Source organism: Castanea sativa, chromosome 6 (assembly GCF_040712315.1).
Source record: "Castanea sativa cultivar Marrone di Chiusa Pesio chromosome 6, ASM4071231v1".
NCBI classification, from domain to species: Eukaryota; Viridiplantae; Streptophyta; class Magnoliopsida; order Fagales; family Fagaceae; genus Castanea; species Castanea sativa.
In genome coordinates this window covers 51,307,287-51,332,277 of record NC_134018.1, presented here as the reverse complement: position 1 = coordinate 51,332,277, position 24,991 = coordinate 51,307,287, and the positions used below count along the sequence as shown (strand labels likewise).

The 24,991-nt window shown below is 33.4% G+C and overlaps 1 protein-coding gene and 1 pseudogene across 2 annotated transcripts; one reads left to right on the top strand and one right to left on the bottom strand.

The window, feature by feature from the left end:
- The first annotated feature begins 1,270 nt into the window (after positions 1–1,270).
- On the top strand, positions 1,271–17,356 carry LOC142640149 (ABC transporter G family member 24-like; annotated as a pseudogene).
- Positions 17,357–18,083: 727 nt separating this feature from the next.
- On the bottom strand, positions 18,084–24,488 carry LOC142641530 (ATPase GET3B-like). Of its 2 annotated transcripts, none has more exons than XM_075815968.1 (12): positions 24,217–24,488; positions 22,326–22,537; positions 22,162–22,224; positions 21,894–22,004; positions 21,361–21,435; positions 21,195–21,263; positions 21,052–21,117; positions 19,569–19,643; positions 19,377–19,475; positions 19,022–19,156; positions 18,653–18,809; positions 18,084–18,542 (listed from the first exon to the last, which is right to left on the bottom strand). In XM_075815968.1, the coding sequence occupies exons 1-11, from the start codon at positions 24,401–24,403 to the stop codon at positions 18,672–18,674; spliced, it is 1,230 nt and encodes a 409-aa protein (XP_075672083.1). In that variant the 5' UTR covers positions 24,404–24,488; the 3' UTR covers positions 18,084–18,542; positions 18,653–18,671. The 2 variants fall into 2 exon arrangements, with proteins under 2 accessions (XP_075672083.1, XP_075672082.1); XM_075815967.1 differs by having other exon boundaries at positions 18,084–18,539.
- Positions 24,489–24,991: the final 503 nt, after the last annotated feature.

The following is a 24,991-nucleotide window of genomic DNA, read 5'->3' as shown; positions in this document are numbered from 1 at the left end:
TATATATGACTTATAAATTTAAATTATTTTTAGTTATACAAAAAAAAAGCTCATAAATATAAAATCATTCAAACTCTCTCTTCCTCTAATTTTATATATAGTGTTAGATATATGATTATATTTTTTAAGATTTATTTATATTGGACTTTTGGTTTTTTACACTAAATTAACTCATTTGACACAAAAATTAAAAATTTTGATTAGATGGGATATACACACACACACACACACACACACACACACATATATATATATAGATTCCAATTGAATTATAATTTGAAATCTAATTAGATTTCTCTCAGTTTTGCATTTTTATATATATATATATATATATATATATATATATATATATATATATAGATGACTTATAAACTTGAATTGTTTTTAGTTCTATAAAAAATGCTCATATATATAAAATCATTCAAAAATTATTATTTTGGACTCCTCGTTTTTTATACTAAATTAACTCATTTGGTACAAAAATTAAAAAACTTAGATTAGATTGGACACATGTCGCAAAATTAAATTGTAATTGAAATCTAATTTTTACATTGAATTAACTCACTTGGCATAAAAATTTAAAAACTTAGATTAAATAGGACACGTGGCGCAAAATTAGACTCTAATTGAATTCCAATTTGAAATCTAATTAGATTTTCTCTCAGCTTTACCTATGATTATATATATATATATAGACTAGCTTGTAACCCCATGCATATGCATGGATACACTTAAATATATACAATAAGATGCATAATATAATTCCTATATGTATAATTTAAATACTACTTATAGTCATTTTTATATTTTGTTAACTCTTTAAAAAATTTTGTAAGGATATTATCAGATATAAAATGTAAATTGTCATTTTTTTATTATTGTAAGCACTTTTTTTTACGATTTATTTATTCTAAACTTTTTGGTTTTTGTACTTAATAACTCACTTGGATGAATATTTATGATGTGGTCTCACATTTGATTCTAAAATTAAGAGATAAAACTCTTTTAAGAATAAATAATTTAGGACACATGGCATAAAATTGGAACTCTAATTCGAAATTCTAATTTGGAATTCTAAACTGAGTTTCTCTCAACTTTACCTGTTATTATTATTATTGTTGTTGTTGTTGCTGTTGTTGTTGTAGGGATGATAGGCCCAATAGTATATATTGGGCCAGGGGCCCAGTCCGAAGACGCCTAGTTGTCCGAGGATGGGTAGATGTTGTTATGGAGGTTGGCATTGATAAATGAAAAAAGGGGTCTGGTTAGGATGATTGGGGAAGGGGGTCCAAGGAGGGATGCTTCCTCAGCTAGGCGAAGCAAAGGTCAGAAAGTAAGGTCTGCCATCCAGAAGCAACGTTCCAGGAGATTCTATTGATAAGGATATACATTGTGAGAGCACAAGACAGAGGAAAGCTATAAAATATATAAGAGAAACCTGCTACTACCGCATTGAATGCTCTGTAGGTAACTCTCTGACCGCATTAATAAGGGAGTGATACCTAAACAGTAGTTTTCAGCCTTACAGCTACTCCCAAAGACTTCAGGAAAGTGTTGATGGGACAAGGATCAACACCAACAATCTGATTTACACGTGGAGGGTAGAGATAAAAGAGGGAGGATAGTATAAAATAGAGGGGAGACCATGAGGAAAAGGAATCGAAGAAAAAAGAGAAAAACACTGTAGAAACAAGAACAAATATTTGTAATTAGTCCCAAAAGAGATAGATAGAAGAAACAACCTCCTCAGATTGTGTCCGAGGACGATTTTCCTTAGATAAAATCAGTTCATCTTTATTCAATTGTCATCTTTACCCGCTATGATTGTTGTCTAAACTCATTAGAACCTAGATTTCTAAGCTACTCTCAACAAATTTATTGTATTGGGCTCATTGGGCCTACTCCCTTTTTTCTTTTGGGCTTGGGTACCAAACTGCGTCCCTACAATTATTATTATTATTATTATTAGATGACTTATAAATTTCAATTTTTTTAGTTATATGATTATATTTTTTATGGTTTATTATATTGGACTCCTCGTTTTCTACACTAAATTAACTAATTTGGCAAAAAAAAAATTAAAATTTAGATTAGATGGGACACGTGGCACAAAATTAAACTCTAATTGAAATTCAATTTTTACACTAAATTAACCCACTTGGCACAAAATTCTAATATTTAGATTAGGTGAGACACATGGCGCAAAATTAGACTCTAATTGAATTCCAATTTGAAATTTAATTGAATTTTCTCTTGGCTTTACCTATTATTATTATTATTATATATATATATATAGATATATATAGATGTAGAAGACTCTTGAGGCCAACATATTGTATGCCCAAGTTGTCCACTCTCTTTCAAGGAATGCAAAAGATAATTGTACATTTTAATTAGCCAAAATAATTAAATAATTATGAAATTCATTTAAGCTATATATATTCATATTCTTAATTATGTATATTCATAATAATTTGGGTTCTTTTTATTTTCTTCCTCTTAATGATATGTATATTATAATTGAACATAAGATGCGTGTTATAAGGCCGTAAAGAATAGTTATAAATTATTTCAAAAATAAAAGTATAAAGTTTTCACGCATTGCGCGGGACATCGACTAGTTATTACAATGGAAGTGATTATCTTTTTTAAACAGTTAGATGACCGAAGCTAAACTATCTCATTAAGTACAGACATACATATAAGGTTCTTTCCAATGATTGGAACATACAATACATCGAAAAATAAACAATTACCAATCCAGCGAATGACAGTTTTTCTCACCAGTGAACAATGTCTGTATGATTCTTCTACACACATCTCAACAAAGTTATTTCGTGATTTGTCGTAAGGGTCTTTGCTTCATAGTCATCCACTGATGATCATAAGTGTCTTTGCTCAATGATCATGGCTTTTAATAATACAGTTTTTTTTTTTTATATATATATCAGTGATATATAATTATTAGTGTTAATAAAAATGATGTCAATAGTAGACCCATAAAAAATGATATTACTTTAATCACAATTTGTCAAATTGTAAATTTTTAAATTTAAAAAAAAAAAAAAGTGAAGATTGTTGCGATAGGAAGCCAAGAGACCTATCACTTCGAACTAAGCACCAAGAGATTGTGGGTTTGAGTATTAGTACTAACCTATACTTCGTAATATGTAGAAATCATAGTAATGGGGTCGAGTAGTGACATGTACTGTTGTGCATGGGTTGTATATATCTATAAGTTTACCAAAAGGCCTAAGTGGCAATGTACCATGCACAGGGCGTGAGAAATCGTGATAAGTAGTCTTTTTTTTTTTTATTATCAAAAAATAAATAACTAAATATTAAACAATCATACCACCGCACACCCTTGGTGCGATGATCACTCCACAAGTATAAGTACTTGTGGAGTGTAGGGGGCAAAGGTCAGGGTTCAAGTCTCCAGGAGAAAACTTCACACACATATACACTTAGATTAGGCTGGAGTAGAATTCTATCTTGTAGCAAAAAATATATATATAATATATAATCATTTTCTTTGAGACATCATTTGGACCATCCTTCATGACTTTTTGGTGCTTTTGCCCTTTGCTGCTTAGGGACATTTCTCCTTATTGTTATATATCAACTTCACAACCATCCTCACTTCTTTTAACCATTTTTTTTTTTTTGAGGCTTGAATTTTTTTTCCTTTTTCCATAATATGGCTTTCTTGTTCCAATCACTATTTTTTATTTCAACCATGCATAATAAAGACGAAGAAAACGAATAATTATTTAAGCCGGCAACGACAATATCCTTAGGACGTTGTCTTCTAAGTTGGTGGTACCATGCTAGCTAGCTAGCATCACTCCTGCTTAAACCATTCTCTACATTTTGAACTCTGAAACCCCACAACTCCATGCATTATATACCCTTTTTATGAGCCCCTAATCTTTGTTACATTATATCAAAACTTACCTGCTTCCAATCCCCAAATGAGCTTCTTCAAGATTTTTAACTTGAGGAAAATTTTCACCTCAGCCATTTTAGTTTTGAGTTTGGTGCACTTGGTCCAGTGCCAATATGAGAGTTTCGACGGCTCTATACAGAATCTCATATCCATAAAACAGCACTACAGCCAGATTTCCAATCTGAGTGCTATTGTTAGTGATAGGATTATCTTTGACCCCTAAATAAAATTTGTAGTTACTAAAAATAATATGTTAAAATAATAAAATATGAACCATGTATGATTCCGGTAATTATCAATTATTACTACTTGTTGATGTGTTTTGCAACGTTTTGATGCTTATTCAATTCTTAATCTTGAAATTGACATAAGATGTATCCAAAAATATATCTATATTGATTCATTTTATCGCATTCCCACCATACTCCATCTTCACAATTTTATGATATCGTCATGACCGTATTGTATTGTAATCGTATCCATAGACAATATGGATACTTAGATGAAAACAAAAGAAATTAAGAATTTAAGTTTTATTACATTTGAGAATGACTCCACTCAAGATTAATAGATGAATTAGGACAATTGGAATAAATTCTAAAAAGGAATAAAAAAATGAAGTGTGTGTAGTTGAAGTAGTTTAGTTTGCGGTTTTTTCTTCTTCTTTTTTTTGGTAAAAAGATTTGAGTCGTGTTTTGGGTTTTCGGGAACTATTTCTTATTCTATTAGCAATAGTAACGTGTTATGATTTAAAATGAAGTAGAAAATTTAATATTGTAGAGACCTTTGGCACTTGAAAGAGGTAAGAGATGGAGAAATATTAGGGGTTTGTATTTGATGGGAAGATGAACAACTTATGTAAATAAGCATGATGAAGGTAATATATATATATATATATATATATATATATATATATATATATATATATATATATATACACACACACACATATACACACATTCATACATACATATATCCCTTTAGTGATCAAGAAGTATGAGAGAGAGGGAGAGAGAATTTGGAGGTTTCTAGGGATTGTGGATCAAAGTTATAAATAATCTTTTCAGATTTTGAACCCAATAACTCACTTATTAAAAAAAAATTAGATGGGCACGTGACACAAAATTGAGAATTCAATTGAAAATCTAAATAGATTTTTTTTCACATTTGGCTTTATATATATATGTGATTGAATTGTTAGATTTAACAATTTTCTTGGGCATGAACATAAACTTTTTAGTCTGTCTGAGGTGAATATCCCTAAATTATATCTAGCAACTAGTTTTGGTAGGTGAGGCCAATTAACTACAAGTTTTATTGGGTTGAGACGGGTCCAAATGACTCATTTTTAGGAAGGTTCCTTATATTATAAAAAATAAATAAAATTGTTAGATTTAATCGGTGTGCTTAAACTATAAGCTGGTAAGGGAATCGCCAAAGTCTATTTGTGTTTAAGATCACCATTTAAATTTCATTTCTTCTGCTACAAGTTTTTGTCTATATACATAAACACACAAGAGGCTGTTAATCATTTCATCTTTTTAGTTTTTACAAGTATAGTTGAGTTGTTAATATTTGATTTCATTTTGATCAAGCTTTGTTTACGTTTAAGGGATGCTGATTGGAATCAAGCCTTTAATTTTTCATCCAACGTAGACTTCTTTTCTTATTGCATCCAAAAAACTGAAGGTATAAATTCTTTTATCTTAGAAAATAAAACTCTTTTGCTAAATGAATTAGTAAAAAAAAAAAGAGAACTTATTTTTTAAAATTTAAGCACAAAAATTTTACATATTTGAAATAGTTTAGAGACGGAAAAATAAACTTTTTAAAGTTTAGAAATGAAAATTGAAATTTTTGTGGAACGAAGACAATATTTTAACCATATACTCTAAACTTTTGCATTCGTTTGTTAGCTCAGTTCTTTTTTCTTTTTTTTTTTGGTAACCGAAGTGTTCAAGTCTCAGCCAGAAACTGGTCCTTGTTATTGCACGGATTTAAAACGGAAAGAGTGTGTTGATTCAGTGATCAAAAGACCTCGCGAAGGTACCAGTCATTCGGATAGCTATATAGAAGTAAATTAGATTAGACTCATTAATAAATTTACCATGGTTCGATTTAACAGTTTCTGTCTATGGTATATTGCCATCGAGTAATTATATCTTTAGTATTATCATAATTAGTCATAGACCCATGCAATACGTGAAAATAAATAATTATTTTGTATTGTAATAATATATAATTTTTTTCTCTAAAATTTGTTGCAGCTAATTTGTTCTTCCTAAAAATTAAACAATTCATATTCGATCCAACTAAGTCTACTTCAGTCCAATTTGGTCCGTTCGGTCCAATTCGGTCCCCTTCAGTCCATTTTAGACTAATTGGGTCTTAAGCTGATTCTTTTTGTAAGTTTTCTTTTCAAGTTTGGCTCCAAAAAAAAAAATTCATTCTTAATTCCTAGGTTAAAAAGTATGAAATTTTATTATATTTGGGCTAAACTCTTTAGTTTTGAGTTAAAAAAATACAAAGAAAATAGACATTAAAAATTAGAAATATGACCCATAAAAATGCAATAAAACTAATAAATATTCAAAAGTCTCATTTGGTCCACATTGGTTCTATTCGGTCCATTTTGTCCACTTCAGTCCAATTTAGTCCATATGGTCGTAATCAGTTCATTCGGTCCTATTTAGTCCATTATGTCCACTAAAGTTCTATTTGGTGTATTCGGTCCACATTGGCCTTATTCAGTCCACATTGGTCCTATTATTTCCACCTTGGTCCTATTCACTTCACATTAGTTCTCTTCGGTCCATTCTGCCCACTTTGGTCCTATTTGGTCCTATTATGTCCATTCATTCCACTTTGGTCCACTTCAGTCTTATTCGGGCCATTAGGTACACTTTGGTCTACTTCGGTCCTATCCAATTTACATTGGTCTTTTTCGGTCCATTTAGGTCTAATTTGGTCCCGTTCGGTCCATCCTGTCTACTTTGGTCTTGGTCCTAATCTGTCTGTTCTTATTCAGTCCACTTTAGTTCTATTTGGTCCACCTTGTTCCTATTTGGTCCACTTATGCAAATGTCCAATTTAATATGTGATTAATAAAACCATATCGCAATAACTAAATGCAACGAAAAATAAATTTGACACGTGCAATATGATTACGACTAGGAAAACCTTGACAAGAAAATCCACAACGGGTGATTTGAAAGCTTCCCACCAACTTGAAAATTCCACTATGAAGATTGAAGTTACAATTTTCAACTACAAGGAATATAGACCAAATCCCAAAGTAGTAATTAGTAAAGTGGATTCCATTACTTGCACTAGAAGTTGGCTAGGATTACTAATGACAGTTGATTTACACACCATCAAATTCTTCTAGCAACCAATAAGTAAAGTGCTACCAGTACTACCATTGTACATCCTCCTCATCTTACATTGCCTTCAGCAAGTTATAATTTGTTGGAAATTTCGTGGTAATTCCCTACAGTGAAGGTTTCTTTTGTCCTTATGGTATTACTTGCCTGATATGTAAGTATTTGATATTCCTTTATATGCTTTCTTTCTTTAAAAACTAGGACAAACCTCCAAATGTTGATTCATCTTATAGACATCAATTGCCAGAATAAACTTAATCATTAACCATTATTTTAACACTACTCATGTAGTCCTAGACTTCCCCTTAATACGGGTCCACATGTGATATTTTTAACTTTTTAAATAGAAAGTAGAGTGGAGATAGGATTTACACTCAACTGACCTTCTCTAATACTATGAGAAGTTAAGAAGGTCAACTATAAATTGGATTATATACACACACACACACATATATATATATGTTCTTTGATATCTCTCCTAGGAATCAAGCAGTACTTGTGAAATTTACTTTTCTTTTTCCTTGGTTAATAGATGTCTCTGATGTTTCTTCTTGTTGTTGCCATTTGCCATCATGTTCTTGAAGCTTGCCCGTTAGGTGCCTATTGTCCCCTTGCAACTCTCAACAAAATGACTGGTGTATGTGAACCGTAAGTTCAATTTCTTGCCCTAAAATCACTTTTTTCTTTATGGTAGAATGACATTAGAGGTACTACAAATTTTACTACATATATAAGCAGTGCAATCTAGTGTGTCAATTTTGAAACACAAAACAAAACAATAATGTAGAAATTTATTTATTATGTTGTTGCATTGTAAATTTGTTAGTCTTTTATAGTAAAATCAATAGTGCCTTTAGCCTTTATGGTAAGGCCTATTTGCTTACAAAATACTATATTAAAGATGATATATGTTTCTGCAGATATTTATACCAACTACCTCCAGGGCAGCCAAACCATACTTGTGGAGGAGCAAATATTTGGGCGGATGCTTTAAGTGGTAGTGAATTATTCTGTTCAGCTGGATCATATTGTCCAACTACCACCAGCAAACTTAATTGTAGTAGTGGGTACAAAATTTTCCCCCATTATTGGTCACATAGAAACCGTGTATAATGTTTTGCTAGTTACAAACTTGTACTTTTTTTCAAATCATGTTTTGACTGGATAGTGGATATGTAAGGACTTTTATGTTTAAGCTATCATGGTGTTCTTTTGATAATGAATATAATTGCTTTGTGCTGCCTCCGTGATTACTTTCTTGATAGCAATGTTTTTTTGTGTTTTTCATGAAATTATAGGCATAACTGCAGGATGGGTTCTACATCCGAGGAAAGTAAGTTCTTTTCCTCTCCCCCCCCAACCACCCCCCATCACCCCTCTCTCTCTTTTCCTGCTAGAATTGTGAATTAGTTGCACATAATTTGTAGTGCTAATTTCATGTTTAGGCATGCCTTTGTGTAAAATATTATTTTGGTCTCATTTGCATGTAGTTGAATTTTCACAATTTATATGTATGCTGTATCTTTTTGGAGTTCAAGTTTTGCTGTTCTGCAGGGTGCAAAGTGCATTTAACTCCTTATCAACCATCTTGCAGAATGCTTCAAATTGAATTCATGTAGCCCAAACACCGCAAACCAAGATATTCACGTATATGGAATATTGGTTTTAGTAAGTTGCTCCTTTTACTTCTGAACCATAAACTTTATAAATGATCTTGGCTGGCTCCATGTCTCAGCATCATTAATTTTTCTTGAAAAAAACTATGCAAGTATTAACTAATATAGCAGAAACTATTTCTCTGCTTTACACAATAAGAAGTTATAGATCATCATTAAACTGTGGCTAACATTAGTTCAAATATAATATTAACCCCTTTCAATTACTTGTACAGGCTGGTTTAAGTACTCTGCTAATCATCATTTACCACTGTTCTGATCAAGTTCTAGTGACTAGGCAAAGGAGACTAGCCAAATACAGGGACGCAGCAGCCAGAAGTGTTAAGGAGAGAGTAAAAGCACACCAGATGTGGCAAACAGAAAAAGATGCTGCTAAGAAGCATGCAAGTGAATTGCAAGCTCATCTATCAGGCGTTTCTCCTAAAAAAGATGTAAAGGATCCCGAGAAGCTTATGGTTTCAGATCAAGTTAAATCTGACATAGATAATGCTCAATTACCACATCCACATCCAATAACTTTAGATGCCTCTCTTCCCTCAAATGTGACATCAGTAGAAGATAAAAAAGAACCTAATGAGATGATGCCCGAATTTGAAGATGACCAAGATAGTTATCAGGGTTTCAGTATTGGAACTGGAGATATTAGTATCAAAGCAAATGTCCCAATGAGAAAACAAACTCGTTCCCACAGTTTCAAGTATGCCTACGCTCAACTTGAGAAAGAGAGAGCTCAGCGGCAAGAGTATGAGCAACTTACCTTCTCAGGAATGGTTAAAATGGTTAATAATCCTGAAATCAGGAAAAGGCCTCTGATTGAGATTGCTTTTAAAGATGTGACCCTTACCTTGAAAGTGAAAAACAAGCATCTATTGAGGTGTGTTACCGGGAAAATTAAGCCTGGCTGCATTACTGCCATCATGGGTCCATCCAGGGCTGGAAAAACAACATTTCTTTCTGCTGTAGCAGGAAAGGCAATTGGATGCATAATGACTGGTTCAATTCTAAAAAATGGAAAGAATGATTCAATCCAATCATACAAGAAAATCATTGGTTTTGTGCCACAAGATGATATTGTGCATGGAAACTTGACTGTGGAAGAGAATCTTTGGTTCAGTGTGAAGTGCAGGTACACCCCATTTAGCTCCTTGTTAACTCCTACTGCTTATAATTTATACTCTGATTGAGGCCATCATCTTCACTTGACTAATGGAGATTTGGTGACAAGCTTTATCATCACGCCATGGATCAAAATTTATGTTCAAAAAGCAACAATCTTTTTCTTTCCTTTATAATCATCTCTAATCTTTATTCTGCATGATGATTTTTCTGTCAATCTTCCTGTCCTAACTGCTATATCTTTTTATTATGGACTTCTGATTGCAAAGACTATCCACTGACTTGTCAAAACCGGATAAAGTTCTAGTTGTTGAAAGAGTTATTGAGTTCCTGCTTCCTGGGGCTTGAGACAGTGCGGTCATCATTGGTTGGAACAGTGGAAAATTGAGAAATCTCAGGAGGGCAGAGAAAGAGAGTAAATGTTGGATTGGAAATGGTCATGGAACCTTCACTACTGATCTTGGATGAACCCACATCTGGTTTGGACAGTGCATCATCTCTGCAACTCATTAGAGCCCTTAGACGTGAAGCTCTTGAAGGGGTAGATATCTGCATGGCGGTCCACCAACCAAGGTAACTCCTGTAATCACAAAGTCTTCATATATCCCTTGAATTCTCTCCTTGTGTGCCTTTGGTTGAGCATTTGTTGATTTGTTGAAATTGTTGAAAACTGGTTAAAGTATAGTTGTACCAAGAAATAATTAGGTTTAAAAAGCTGTACATGAGCAAATAAGGTAAAAAGTTAGAAGAAAAGGATGCTGGAAAACATACATCAAATGTTTTACTCGAAGATTGTTTCGAGACTATAAAATCATTGTTGGCCACTCACTTCTTTGATTTGAATCTTACTATTGACTAAAAAGGATTATTTTTTCTGCAGAATGGGAAGTAATGCCACTTTTTCACATGTTAAATGTAGAGTTTTTAGATTATTAAAAATATTGGTTTAGACCATTGATGGCTCAGCTACTAATATTAATTCAATTGATTCACTTATTTATTTGGTAGTTAATAATTACAATATTCAAATCACAATTTGATCACAGATGAACATATGCAAAAAGCATAAAGAGCAAACACCACCACACGGAGAACAGTATGCGTTCACAAAGTGATTATAGAAAGACCTACCAATGTAAAAACACTTCAAGGGCCAAGCCCCAAAAAGAAAATCCACTATAAAAGGTTTTTGCAGTAAATACTATACTCACACGACATCTCATAACATGTAGATAGACACCGTACCCAAGCTCCTTCTTCCTACTAGCAACTACAGACTCGTGCCTTGTGTCTTAATGTGATCCACTTCACAAACAATCGCAGCTTGTGGACCAATTTCTTGGCCACTTCAAGAGCTTCCTGAAGATTTGCATTTGCTCAGTGTTTCCGTGATCAAGATCCAACACATAGTAGGTGATCAAGTTGTTGGAACAATAATACCTCTCAAGGATGTTCAGTTGGAGAGGTTGGAAGACTATGGAATTCCCTCTCTATTTTTGCAGCCATTTTCCTCTCTTGAGATCAGGGTTCAATTTTGGCTTTTATTCATGCACGGTTTGAGGTTGATGTGGCTACAAAATCAGCCCTGGAACTAAAAATCCATGACTTCCATAAGAAGGTCTTACTCAACCAAATGTCAATCAAGTGACTACTGAAAATTTCTATCTGGAATTCATTTTTGCTCAACTGAGCTCAGGATTTTTCTCAAGCGAGGTTTTCAGCCTTGCACAGTGAACAATAGCTTAAATCTTCAACCCAAATTACAGCCTTTCATGTTACACGGTACATAACTCAAAATTACAACATATTTTTGTCATGAAATTAACCAACACTAAAATCCTAACTGATTGGCTTTAAATTCCTGCCAATGAGATGTGCATACAAACAACTAAAACAGAAAGCCAGTTTATAGATTTCTAGCATTAGCTTCTAGCATCAGTTCTAATTCATCACCCCTAAAGCAATATGCACTGTAAGGTAGAGATATAGAATTTCTTGACATGTTTACTAGGATCCTGCATAAGCTGAACAGGCTTGGCTTATTACCTCGGTTCTGAAAATTATTATAAATCCCATCTTAGATTCTATGCATATTTTGAGTTTGGTTGACTGTGGGTTTAATTTTCTTCTGTTATTTATTAATGAGTGTAATTTCTGCTTCAGCTATGCCTTGTTCAACATGTTTGATGATTTGATACTTCTGGCAAAAGGTGGTCTTACTGTCTATCATGGATCAGTGAAGAAAGTTGAAAAATACTTTTCTGGCCTTGGGATCCATATCCCAGAGCGCGTAAATCCTCCAGACCACTTAATTGACATTGTGGAGGGTATAGCGATACCAGGTGGCAGCTCAGGAGTGAGTCATGAAGATCTTGCAGTCAGATGGATGCTTCACAATGGGTACTCAGCACCCCCTGATATGCGGCAGTTTGGTGCTGGACTTGCTAGGTCTTCAATAGATGTAATTCCAGTTAGTGAAACCAATCCTGTTTGCTCTGGAATGAAGGTACATTCTTTTGCTGGAGAGTTATGGCAAAGTATGAAAAGCAATGCGGAACTGCAACAGGATAAGATACGACTGAATTTTTTGAAGTCCAAGGACTTGACAAATTAGTGAACTCTAGGTCTATGCCAGCAATACAAATACTTTGTTGTGAGGTAAATAATATATTATGTTTCTAGGTAACCTTGAAATCACACATTTTTCAGATAATTGATTTATTGAAATCTACAAAATGGTACCTGGTATCTGGTTAGCATAATAAAATTCCCAAAATCTAAAACATGGTTCTTCGAAATTACTAGGAAAGAAAAGGAAAAATGTGATAGAGATGTTCTTTCTGAAGCATTTTAACTTCTACAAACATTGCCCTCCTTTGCCACGTATTATCTGAGAACCCAATGGAGGGTAAATGATTGTTGGTCATTCCAGTGAGTCATATTCCTTTGAAACATTATGCCATGTTAGTTCTCCATACCCATAATAGTACATTTTATTTAAATGATATGAAAATTTTGAGTTACCCCTACACTGATCATTAGTTCCATACTGCTATCTTTTCATTAGAAGTTGAAGCTTGATCTTCTCTATGCCCATGACATTTCCGGGTTGCTAAGCAGCGACGACGGGAAGCTAGAATGCTAGCAATGGATTATCTGATCTCATTACTTGCTGGAGCTTGCTTAGGATCACTCATTAAAGTGAATGATCAAAACTTTCGTGAAGATGCTTATATTTATACCATAATTGCAGTTTGTAAGTCCAATAATTCACAGTTATTATTGTTGATTTATATATATATATATATATATATATTAGTAGTGGTACATACTTGATTTGAGAAATCAGTATTATTGTTTCTCAGTTAAACAACAAACTGCGTTCTTTATTTGTCCTAAAATCTGCAAAGTAATAATCAGTAACAAATTAAAAATGTCAGATTTGGCTATAATGAATGAGTCTGATTGCGGATTGCCTAGTCAAATAAATCATATAGTACTACCTGGAATCCATGTGCACGAAGGTTACTTACTGTGATCTCTATTGCTGATTTCAGCTCTTCTATGCAAGGTTGCAGCTTTGAGAACATTCTCTCTGGATAAATTACACTACTGGAGAGAAAGTGGTTCTGGCATGAGCAGCCTAGCTTATTTTCTCTCTGAGGATACAGTTGACCATTTTAATACAGTAATCAAACCTGCAGTATATCTCTCTATGTTCTCCTTCTTCACGAATCCAAGATCTAGCTTTGCAGATAATTACTTGGTCTTGTTCTGCCTTGTGTACTGTGTAACTGGTACAGCCTATGCATTTGCCATCATTTTCGAGTCAGGCATAGCCCAGCTGGTGAGTAAAATAAACACACATAGAAGAAAATATCAGCTTTCCAATTGTTATATAACTAGGAAGTTGCCCGCGCGATGCGCGGATAATGCTATATAAGCTTTTATGTAAGATGATTTTGAAAAATGTAGTACATATATTATAACACAAACGGTGAATATTTTCATTGCTAAAATCACCTACAATTGCTTCTCAAAAAAAAAAAAAATCACCTACAATTATAGCTGAAACTTCAAACCAAGTAGGCATATTTTATTCCCTACCATCAGTTGATCATGAACCGAATTAGCTGCAAGGATATGTTGTACATATCAGACTTGTTGAATCTATCGCTTTTCATATGAACTTTCTAACCAAGGCATTGATCTCATCAAGCATCCTCAATAATATTTTAACTATATATATAGTAGTGTCAAGGTCATATAGTGAGTCATGTCTAGGCAAAGCAGTTAGCCTATTATCAATCTCTTTGGCGCCTTCTCAAAAAAAAAAAAAAAAATCTTTAGGAGTGCAAAACGGGGTTTTTCTCCAATTATCAAAAGTAATGACCCAATTTTGTGGTGGTTTTGGACATTCGATTGAAAGAAGTAAGGACTTCGTCCTTCATTAAGGCATTGACACTCACTCATAGAATTCATTGAAACATGGAGTTGAGCCTCCTTATATTAGCCTTATAATGTTAATTTAGGATGTTTTAAGTATCAGCAATTTTGATTTGAATAAATATAATTAGATATAATTATCCTAAAACCTAGTCCAAAAACTTGTTCTTAACCCACAATCCATCTTCAATACACGTATGACAATATACTAATTACCGAGTATTTATAGGAAAGCAAAAATACAAATACTATATTTAGAAAGTTCATGTTTGATTTATGATAAAAAGAAGTGGCGAAGTGCCGGTCAAAAACCAAAAGAGCTTGTATTTCAAACAATTGGCAGATTTTGTTATATACCTTTCTATAAAATTCATGCTTATAGTACTATTGGAATAAATAACAGTCACACTAATAAAAATAAAAATAAAAATTGAAAGAATTGACTTGTAATTAATATATATATATATATATATTCTTAAATGTTTTGAATTATTCTAATATCACTCACACATACACAACCAAAATGTTGCAAAATAAGCATCACTTAAGATAAATTTCATAGCTATAGAATTCTCCTGTCTTGTTTTTTTTTATTTTGTTCTGGTTTAGTGACAAAATTGTCAAGTTAAGCAAACCATAAAAATTATAGAAAAGAAAGCAAAACCAAAATAGTGTTTATATGAAGCAATTTACAACGTTAATTCTAGCACAGACCATATTTATTGTGTATTGCTACAATTTACAGTATGAACACATAAAAAATAATTTGCTGCTCCTGCATTAATAGTTTCCTATACCAAAACATTCAACTATTTTATCAAACAATTTGTGTGCATATAAATTAAAGACAATTGCGTTCAAACCAAAATTACAAAGTAAAATTAAAGATATTAAAGTAATAAAGTAAAAAATTAAGAGACTGACAGAGAAAGGGTTGTTTTTAGAGATTATATACCCACCTTTTAGAGAAAGAATTACCTTATGATTAAATTTGGGATCTAAAGCACAGCTCCGAGAAGAAGATATAATGGTTGAAGCAAATTGGCATCAATGGAGCTAGAAAGGGTAGAGGTATCTAATGGGATTTGGGTTATTGTCCAAAGAACTATTACATTGATTTATTTTCCTCAGTGTCCAGCAAGCTCTATGGTCTACAGATAATATATATATATATATATATATATATATTGATTTAAAAAGACTTATATTAGTGTGCATCAAAATTAAAGGGGAACTGAAGAGTTAAGAAAGAGAAAGAGGTGACTTTGATTTTGCTAAATAATAAGTAATGTGCATCCTTTTAGAAATAATTTGATTTTGCTAAACAATAAGTAATGTGCATCTTTTCAATTTCTAAAAGGATGTTGGAATTTATTTTTTAAGTGAAGGTGATTTGGGAAGGTTAAATGCAATAATTGGTCTAATAGAGCTCAAATAAACGTGTGGCATGGGAGCGCATAAATACTCGTATAAGTGTCTATGCACTATATATATATTGATTGATTTTAATTTCACCTACAAAGCACTATCTCTTGCAGTGTTCAGTTCCTCCAGTTGTTTTGACTCTCGTGGGGACACAGCCAAAAGATGGTGAATTCATGAAGATTTTAGCGAAGTTTTGGTATCCTAACCGGGCTTTGGAAGCATTCATCATTGCAAATGCTGAAAGGTAAGGCAGAATCACCCTTCCTGTAAATAAACTTACAAATGTGTACACCGACACTGTATATGTGTTGCACCCATTCTGCACATGCTTATGGAAGAGTCTAACCAAACATATATCCTATCTATGTATTATCTAAAAGCTGAAACATATATTTATTATTATTACACTCTTGTTGGGTCACATCAACATAACATTTCAGTCCACTCTATCCACTTCAGTCCATTCAATCCATTTTTGTCCGGTTTGGACCATTATGCTCTCTCTCTCTGTCTCTCTGTTTGAATGTGTCTATCAATTATTTGAATAAATCAATTACAATTATGTGATAAATTTTGATTATCATGATAATTTCCTCAAGAGAATGTGAAATTTGAAACTTAAAAATGTTAGTTGTGCAAAAAGAAATTAGTAAAATATAATCCATAATAACAATAATTAGAAGAATATGGACCACTTCAAAAAGAATAATATCAATTAAAAACACAAAAAATAATAAAATAATATATTTATAAAAATAGAGAGATGATAATTACTTTCAAAAATTGTTTAATTTCTAGGGAAAACAAATTATTTACAATAAAATTTAGAAAATAAATTATAAATCATAAATGAGTTTGCAACTAATTACAGTCGAAGTTTCCAGCAAACCTATATTAAATAGCTTGACTCTAATGCCAACATATCTCAAGTGGGTTATGAATTTCTAGATCAAGCCTGAAATACAATTGAAAATTTCTTTTTTTTTAATATTTTTATTATTAAGTAAAGATGTCATTACCATTATACCATTACTTTTAAATCGTAATACGATTCAAATATTCATGTTTGTGAATAAGGCCGTCTTCATCAAGATACTTGGAAGTTGGAACAACCATTATTAGGATAATTTAGGATTTGTACCTTCTTTTTTCTCCTAAAGAATTAACAGTTTCCTTGGTGCTACTTGTTGGATTTGCACTGCAGGTATAATGGAGTGTGGCTGATTACTCGGTGTGGCTTCCTTCTTAAGAATGGCTATGACCTTCGTGATTGGAACCTGTGTATATTTATCCTTATCCTTATAGGAATCATTAGTCGTGTGATTGCATTTCTTTCTATGGTGACCTTCCAAAGGAAGTGAGAGCGGACTAATGACATTCTTTTATAGTATAAAAATGCCAAGTTATTTACCAATTTTAAGACTTACAAATTAACATGACAGTGAGTCATTGTTTCACTTTCACAACATAATAAATAAATATCTAAATTACTTCTTTGTAACCAGTGATAATGAGTTTGTAAATTTTATGTTGTAAAATTTATAAGAGAAAAGTTAACAAATACCCTAAGAACATTGGTTTAAAGTTTTATCAGCTAATCCGCTGGCCAAATTACCACTTTCCAGACACTGCTAATACTTTGCAATTCCATTATCATTTTATTTTAAATACATTTCAAATTAGAGATTTCTCTGACTATTGCGTGGGCTGAAAACTTGTAATGAAAGTTATGAATATATCCCTATTAACTTTTACCATAGTAATAAAAAGAAAGGCACAGGTGCCAAACAAAACACATGCATGCACGAACAAACAAAATGACAGACCTGAACAAGGAGAGGAAACATGGGATCGTTTCTAACTGTCTAAACTTTTATCTCAAGCTTATTACAAATTCGTTCAGCAACTTTTATTCCATCAAATTTTGTAAATTAGAAGAATAGGAAAGTTATGAAATTGCTGGGTAAAAATTGCAATTAGTTGCTTCAATAACAATATACTGGAATCCAAACAAAGGGATATAAGATGATTGAGCGTCACCATTATATATCTTCTTTCCTGTGATGAATTGAACATATCTAAAGCCACTTTTATGTGAATAAAAAATATAACACTTGTGACATTATGGAATTCCTGAGGTACAATTATTGGGAAATTTGAGTCCACTTTTCGTCCCCCTTTTCTTTATAAACCAGGCTGGCTGAAAGAAACCATAACGTATCGGGGTCGTCATTTTCGTTGAGAATATATGCAAGACTTATGACTCTCAATTGCTAGTAAAATTCATGCCGATAAATACATGGTTGGAAATTTTTTTTTTAATGGAAAAAAGTTTCTGTACTGTGTCCAAATATTTTGGGGGCAAGAAGTACAGTGGGATCATGCAATCCATCCCAAATTCATATTGGTGCCACCCTTTTTTTTGACATCCCAAAGTTCAGACTTCAGGATCTTGTTAACTGACGGCTTCCTATAACTTGGATGCGCCACGACTCTTGACTACATCAACATGCCAAGCCATACAATCAAGAGTGACTATCATTGCTGCTGATGATAACCCAAAACATCAGTTCACTGAAATATAGTTCTCCAATTGCTGAAGAATAAGTGGGCTTTTTAGAGGCAAAGACTATGAAAAAGATTTCAGAAAAGTTTACCTTATCATATTGCAGATTGTCATTTCCAAATAATGTCTCCCAAAAATTTAAGAGCTGGAACACCTCTAATCTCTACATCTACTAGTGGTGCCTGGATCAATTCCAAGCTGGAGAGTTCTGTATCATCCCGAATCATATCAAGAGCACGCGACTGATCCTGAAATATGTAAAAAAAGAATACTTTCCATTTCAACTATCCCCAAAAATACAGCAAAATAAAGAAAGAAAAGTAATTCAAACTACACGATGTTTTCTTCTAGTGTAAAAGGCAAATGCTCACAGTTTGATTGTTCTTGCATTAAGCAGTTATCAAAATCAATACATAATAAAGCATATAATCTACCAATAAGTGTGTATACTGATTAATACCTTTCTTTTCATTGCACAAAACTTGCAGTCTGAGGCAGAAGGGGGGAGGATCTGATTAACAATAAGCCTCTTTACAGGAACATGTTCCTTCTTCAAGGAGGCACGCAACCTAGAAGACTCACTAACCGCCATTACCTTGCAAAAATAGAAAAATGCGAGTAATTAAGGTACAGGCATATAGCCCAAACTAATCACTCAACAAGCTAATCAGCCATCCTACACTCATGTAAACCAACACTCGATTCATTTGAGGTAAACTCAAAGCAAATGGAAGTACCACAGAGCAAATAAAGTAATAAACCATTTAGATGACAAGAAAAACAACTGGTATAGAACTACTACTAAAGATTCTCACCGTGGGGATTGTTACTATGACAAACTCAGTTGAATCTGTGTCACGAAAAAGCTCACGCACTTTTACCATCCTCTCCCGCAGTTTCTCTAACTTGTCAGCCTGCATTATAAAGCAACATTCAGATATTTTGAAAATCAAAATCAAAATCAAAAAATAAATTGCAACACCAATTCCTAGTAACATAAGGCTGACCGCATCCATCCGGGTTTCTTCTTGCCCAAAAACAGATTTGATGGCTGAGGTGGCTGAAGCTATTTTCTGTCTGAGCTGCAAGAGCCAATTTGAATGGAAAAAACAATGTCAATGAAAATGGAAAACAACACTAGAAACAATGCGTTGGAAGTAGTATAGAACTAGTTTAAAAAATTCTTCTGAATTTGTAAGAAATGCTTACATTTACCAATCCAACCCAACAAGGTACAATCAAGTGATTACAAGTAGAATATAATTGAAAATGTTCCTTACCTACCCACAAAATGGAAAGTTGACATAAATAGCATCACAATTTTTTTGTCAAATGAGTCTAACTGGAAGTTTGTGATGAAGCAACATGTCAAACAAAAAAAAAAAGGCAATGCCCATGGGACTCTTTTAAATCTAAGGTATGATACTTACCGAGAGTGTTGAAAACAGAATGATGAAAGTCTTGGCAATAAGTAATATGGTAAAAAATAACTCAAAGGGGGAGAGGGAGAGAGAGAGACAGAGAGAGAATGTCAATGATGTCTGAACTTAGTAATATGGACTAAAGGCATCAAAAGAAGGGGGATAGAGTCTTGGATTCTTCTCTCTTTCTCACACACACAGATGGATTTGTCATCGCATGGAAAATCAACCATTGTCTTCCATGTTCCACTTGCTTAATCTAATAACATAACTTTGTCCAAAGAATATTATGGACATCATGATTCTCATAGTTAAGTTTACACAAATGGATAATTTCAAATCCACACATTTTCAGTGTTATTTCCAGAATTTTACAGATTCCTCTGCATCACAGTTATGATCAGATCTCTCTCTCTCTCTCTGATTATCAAAGTTATTCAAAGCTGTTGCCTTAGGGAGATATATTGTGTTGTACTCTTGAGGTTTATGAGTGGTACTCTTCTAGACGAGTTTGGAATTTCAAGTGAAGAGGTATCCCTATCAGTTGTCACCATTGGAATATTCCTCATCCGGTTGTAGCCACATCTCCCATATACAAGTAAAGAATGATCTAAGGGTTAGTATCTAAGAATTTCCAGCTCCTCCTTCTATGTACAAGATCTTTATCAATTATTCTCTTTCTTTAACAAAAGCAAAAGAATACAATCTATAAATTTAGCTTAGAATCAGCACTCTAACTATATAGTCATCACATTCTTTAAAATTGGCCAATTAAAAGCTATTAGAGCTGGAAAAAAATTTTATTTAGTTGCTTTTCCATGACAAAGAGAGCCAGAAGTCAACCTTGGTCATTCATTATAGTCAACTTATTATAAATTATCGGAAATATGTATCCTGATAAAAGAATTAAGACACTGCAAACAACTCACATTCTCACCATGAGTGATAATTTGACTTTTATAATCATTATATTCTTTTTCTTTTTCTTTTTTTTTGGGGGGGGGGGGGGGGGGTTTTGTGGGGTGAGGGATTGCTGTAGGTTATTCTTTCTCCCCATCCACATGGCTACCTTCAATATCTTGCCTATGGATGCATCCAGGAAGTCTGGCAAGGACAAAAGGCGCAAAGTATGACCCTGTCAAAAATAATTCATTAACTTCAATAGATATTAGAACAACATGCATGACACAGAACATTTCATTATGTGCTTACCGTGGGTGCAGTATCAAAAACTATACGAGTAACCATGTTATATTCTTGTGATTCCAGAAATTGAATAACCTGGCAAGAGGATTTCTAGTTAGTAAGGAAGCAAGGAAACTAAAAAGATTTATTGTGCAAAACACAGAGCTAAATAAGGACTGCAGATAATACATACCTTGGATATTGCCATAGCTTCATCCAAACCAGGGGGAGGTGTTTCAAGCAGCTCTCCTAGTTTTAGCTCTCCTAACTTCATCAATCAAAAATATGTCAGTCAAAGAGAATATGGACTGTGATCATTCAAAAGTCAGGACATTCTTTCTCTTTCTTTCATTTTTTTTTTTTTAGAAAAAAAATAAGGAAAGGTATATCATAAACTGTTGGGAGGAAATTTATGATGGGGAAAAAATCCCAACTTCTCATGACTTGACCTCATTTTGCACCATAAGTGAGCAGCTCTACTTATGCATGTGCAGATGCATGCATTTGTACACTTACACAGTCACCCAAGGATAGAAATAAAACCATGGAAAAACCAACCCACTCAATTCAATTCTGGATAAATGAAGTTCTGAAGTTATTCTAACTGTAATATAGGGTCAACCATTGAGAATAGCCCTGGTGTATTGTTATAGTGTTCATATTGAGTAAAGATACCTATAATATAAGGTTATGTTGCAATATCAAGAATTTCATATAGAGCTTTACCTGATCAGCAAGCATTCCAAGGCCCATACCATTCATGAAATCCTGAACCCCAGTTCCACCATTTTTCTGAGTTGCACTACGGAATTCTTCCCTAGCCTTCTCAGGGTTTATCTGGCATAAAACTAATGAATTTAACTTAAAGATAAATAAATAAATAAATAAAGAGGAGAAGAAGAAGAAGAAGAAGAAGAAGAAGAAGAAGAGGGAGAGGAAGAAGAAAAAGAATAAGGACATGAGAGAGGATAACCATACAGACATCTTTCTATACCTCAAGAGCAAACAATGGAGATTCAGGTCCTTCAACTGGTACCAGTGTCCCTCCAGTCAAATCCTGGATAAATAATACAAGTGCATACTCAATCCAATTAGTGAAGTGCTGCTTGCCCAGCAGATATTTTAATCGAGAACAAGAAGAAAAAAAATATTTAAAACCTGAGCAAAAGAATCACTCAAGGAGTGTGCAGGGTCAGTGGAAACCACTAGAGTGGGGTGCCCACTGTTAGCAAATTTTACTGCAAGTGAGGCAGCGCAACTCGTCTTCCCTACCCCTCCCTTTCCGCCTAGCATGTAATACTTCCGCTTGGTCCCAGAAACCATATCATCAAACACAGTAACACCTTCAGCAGGAGTAGACACTGATCTCACTGCCAAAAAGTAGTACACAATAAATATTCATTTTTATCCTGAGAAGTTTTTCAATGGGATCAAGTTCTTCTCTCTTTGGAACATTATTCTTTGGAACTTCTGGGGTGCATAAAATGAAGCAAAACCTCAATTGTCACACCTCCTGTCTTCTAAATAATGACTTATACAAAAACCAAAATTATGACTTATTGCTGCTTGTACAGAACCATGATCATAAATCATGATGTAACAAATAAAAACTGGGTCATATGTAAAGTTCAATGGGTAATTGGAAGCAACTTCATGTGCTAGTTACTAACAAAAAGGTACATCATCCAACAACTTTCATTTTGGTTTAAGTGAAAAAGAAGAGAAAGCAAATTTAGTCTATGTTTCTCTTATTATATCTTAAAAAATGAAACATGGGCTCATTTAAACGACTTTTTTTTTGTTTGGGGGGGGGTCATAAAATAAAATTTTAGATTCAAAATTCAGTTTATATTATCTTGAGATAACAGGGTGAAAGTTACAGTCTAAATGAAAAGAGAATCAATGAATTCTACAATGGAACGTATCTCATTATGACCCAAAAACACGACCATTCAAACAAAGTTCTTAGGAAAGACAATTATAGCAAAATAACCAAGGCCTCCACACCCTCAAAAGTATGCTTGTTCCTTTCCAGCCAAAAAGTTCACAACAGGCATAAAGGAGCTAAGTTCCACATAACTGAAGAATATTGTCCAACCTAATCCATCCATCCAGAAAGTAGCTCTACAACATTCCTGGGCTTTACTATTGTGCAACAAACACTGGAAAGGTAAAAGTCCACAATTTATAGGTAATGACACGATGTCAAAACAGATGACCACTTCTTCTACACATGCAACATCAAATTACTAGACTAATGCCTCTCTTAACAAGGATATCAACAATTAGAACCTTTCCCCACGCTGCTGTCCACACAAAAGAAGCTACCCTCTTCGAAGCCTGTGCCTCCCAAATACATTTCCAAGGAAATGTGTCAATGCCCTTGTGCCTCTTATAGCATCGTAGTATGACCTAACATCAAATTGACCATCACTATTCAATCTCCAGTTCATTCTGTCAGGACCCTCGATGCTTGGGAGATTTATCCTTTTCTTCATTCACACTTTTTTTACATGGAATTTGATTCAATTGGCACTTTGTGATAGCCTCGGTAAAAAAAAAAAACCAATCTTTCTATTCTGTCACCAAAAAAATGTTATTGAAACACAAATGGACCTTACTAAAATCTGTGTTCTGCCTTCCTTATGAAACAATCAAATGAAAACATTAAAACTTTTTTACCCCTTACCCTCCATAATTATCTTTTGTTCTATATTTTATTATTTCTTCTCCCATAAAGAATTAGTTTCCACATGTTTTTTCCTTGCCTCTTATGTGCTTACTTCTATTCAAGTTCAACCAGACAATCCACCAATTACAACTATTTTTTTTTTCATTGAAAACAGACAATTGATTGTCCCTACAAAAGTATAAATTTCATTATGTAAAGCCCTGAAACACTCAAACCAATTAAAATCCCAGTGAAAGTTTCAGTCTTCATATTGACATATATACATATGAATACAGATACAATTTCACCAGCAAAAAAAAAAAGACCCCCACGGAATAAATCACAACTTAAAAGAATGGGTATTGAAAAAGATTTTACCTTGGAGTGATTTTGTGAGAGGTTTCCTTGTGGTGGAGAGTGAGATAAAGTTGAAGCTTTTGGTGAGAGAAAATGGTGTAAGGGTCTTGGGTGAGCAAGAGACCAAACCCACCATGGCCATGGAGCTTCTTGAAGCTAAGCTGTGAAGAGGAGCTGAAAAAGTGGAGGGAACAAGACGAGTAGCCATAGTTTTTTCTGGTAGAAACTAGAAACTATCCTTCGGCTTTGGACTCCGGAAATTAAAAACCTTCTCTCATTTCCATTTTCTGAGCCCCACCCCCCCAAAAAAACAAAAAAAAAAACCTCAATTGTCTACTGCTATACGACACGCACTATTTTGTCGTGTGAAACTAGTTGTTAATAATAACACAACGCCTGTCGTCTACTTTGTAGGACACAAATTTTAGCCAAGTCTAACTCAAAATTTTGCCTTTTCTAGTTAGTGTAATCTCTTTCTTAAATCTTAGTATTAGCTTACTTGGCTAAAAAGAGCCTTGTAGCACCAAAAATTATATTGAATTTTTTTTTAAGTTGAATTGTCATTCACTTCACTTGGATTCATCAAAATACAAAGATAAAGAGGGCATGTGAAATTCTCTCAGTTTCTAAACTTTTTAGAAGTGAAAAAGTTTTACTTCTAACAAGTATGATAGTCGTTTATTTTATAACTTTACAAGTTCTGTAACACTGTATGACTTTCTACATGCAATATCATTCAATACTTGTCCTCCAATGAGAATGAATGTGCCAATTGAATTAAAGATAATCGGTTGCT

Coding starts and splice junctions, on each gene's coding strand:
- LOC142641530 (XM_075815968.1), bottom strand. CDS start 24,403: ATGGCTACTCGTCTTGTTCCCTCCACTTTTTCAGCTCCTCTTCACAGC. Junction 22,538..24,216: donor TCTCACAAAATCACTCCAAG/GTAAAATCTTTT, acceptor ACTTTTTGGCAG/TGAGATCAGTGTCTACTCCT. Junction 21,118..21,194: donor TTTTTGATACTGCACCCACG/GTAAGCACATAA, acceptor TATTTTTGACAG/GGTCATACTTTGCGCCTTTT.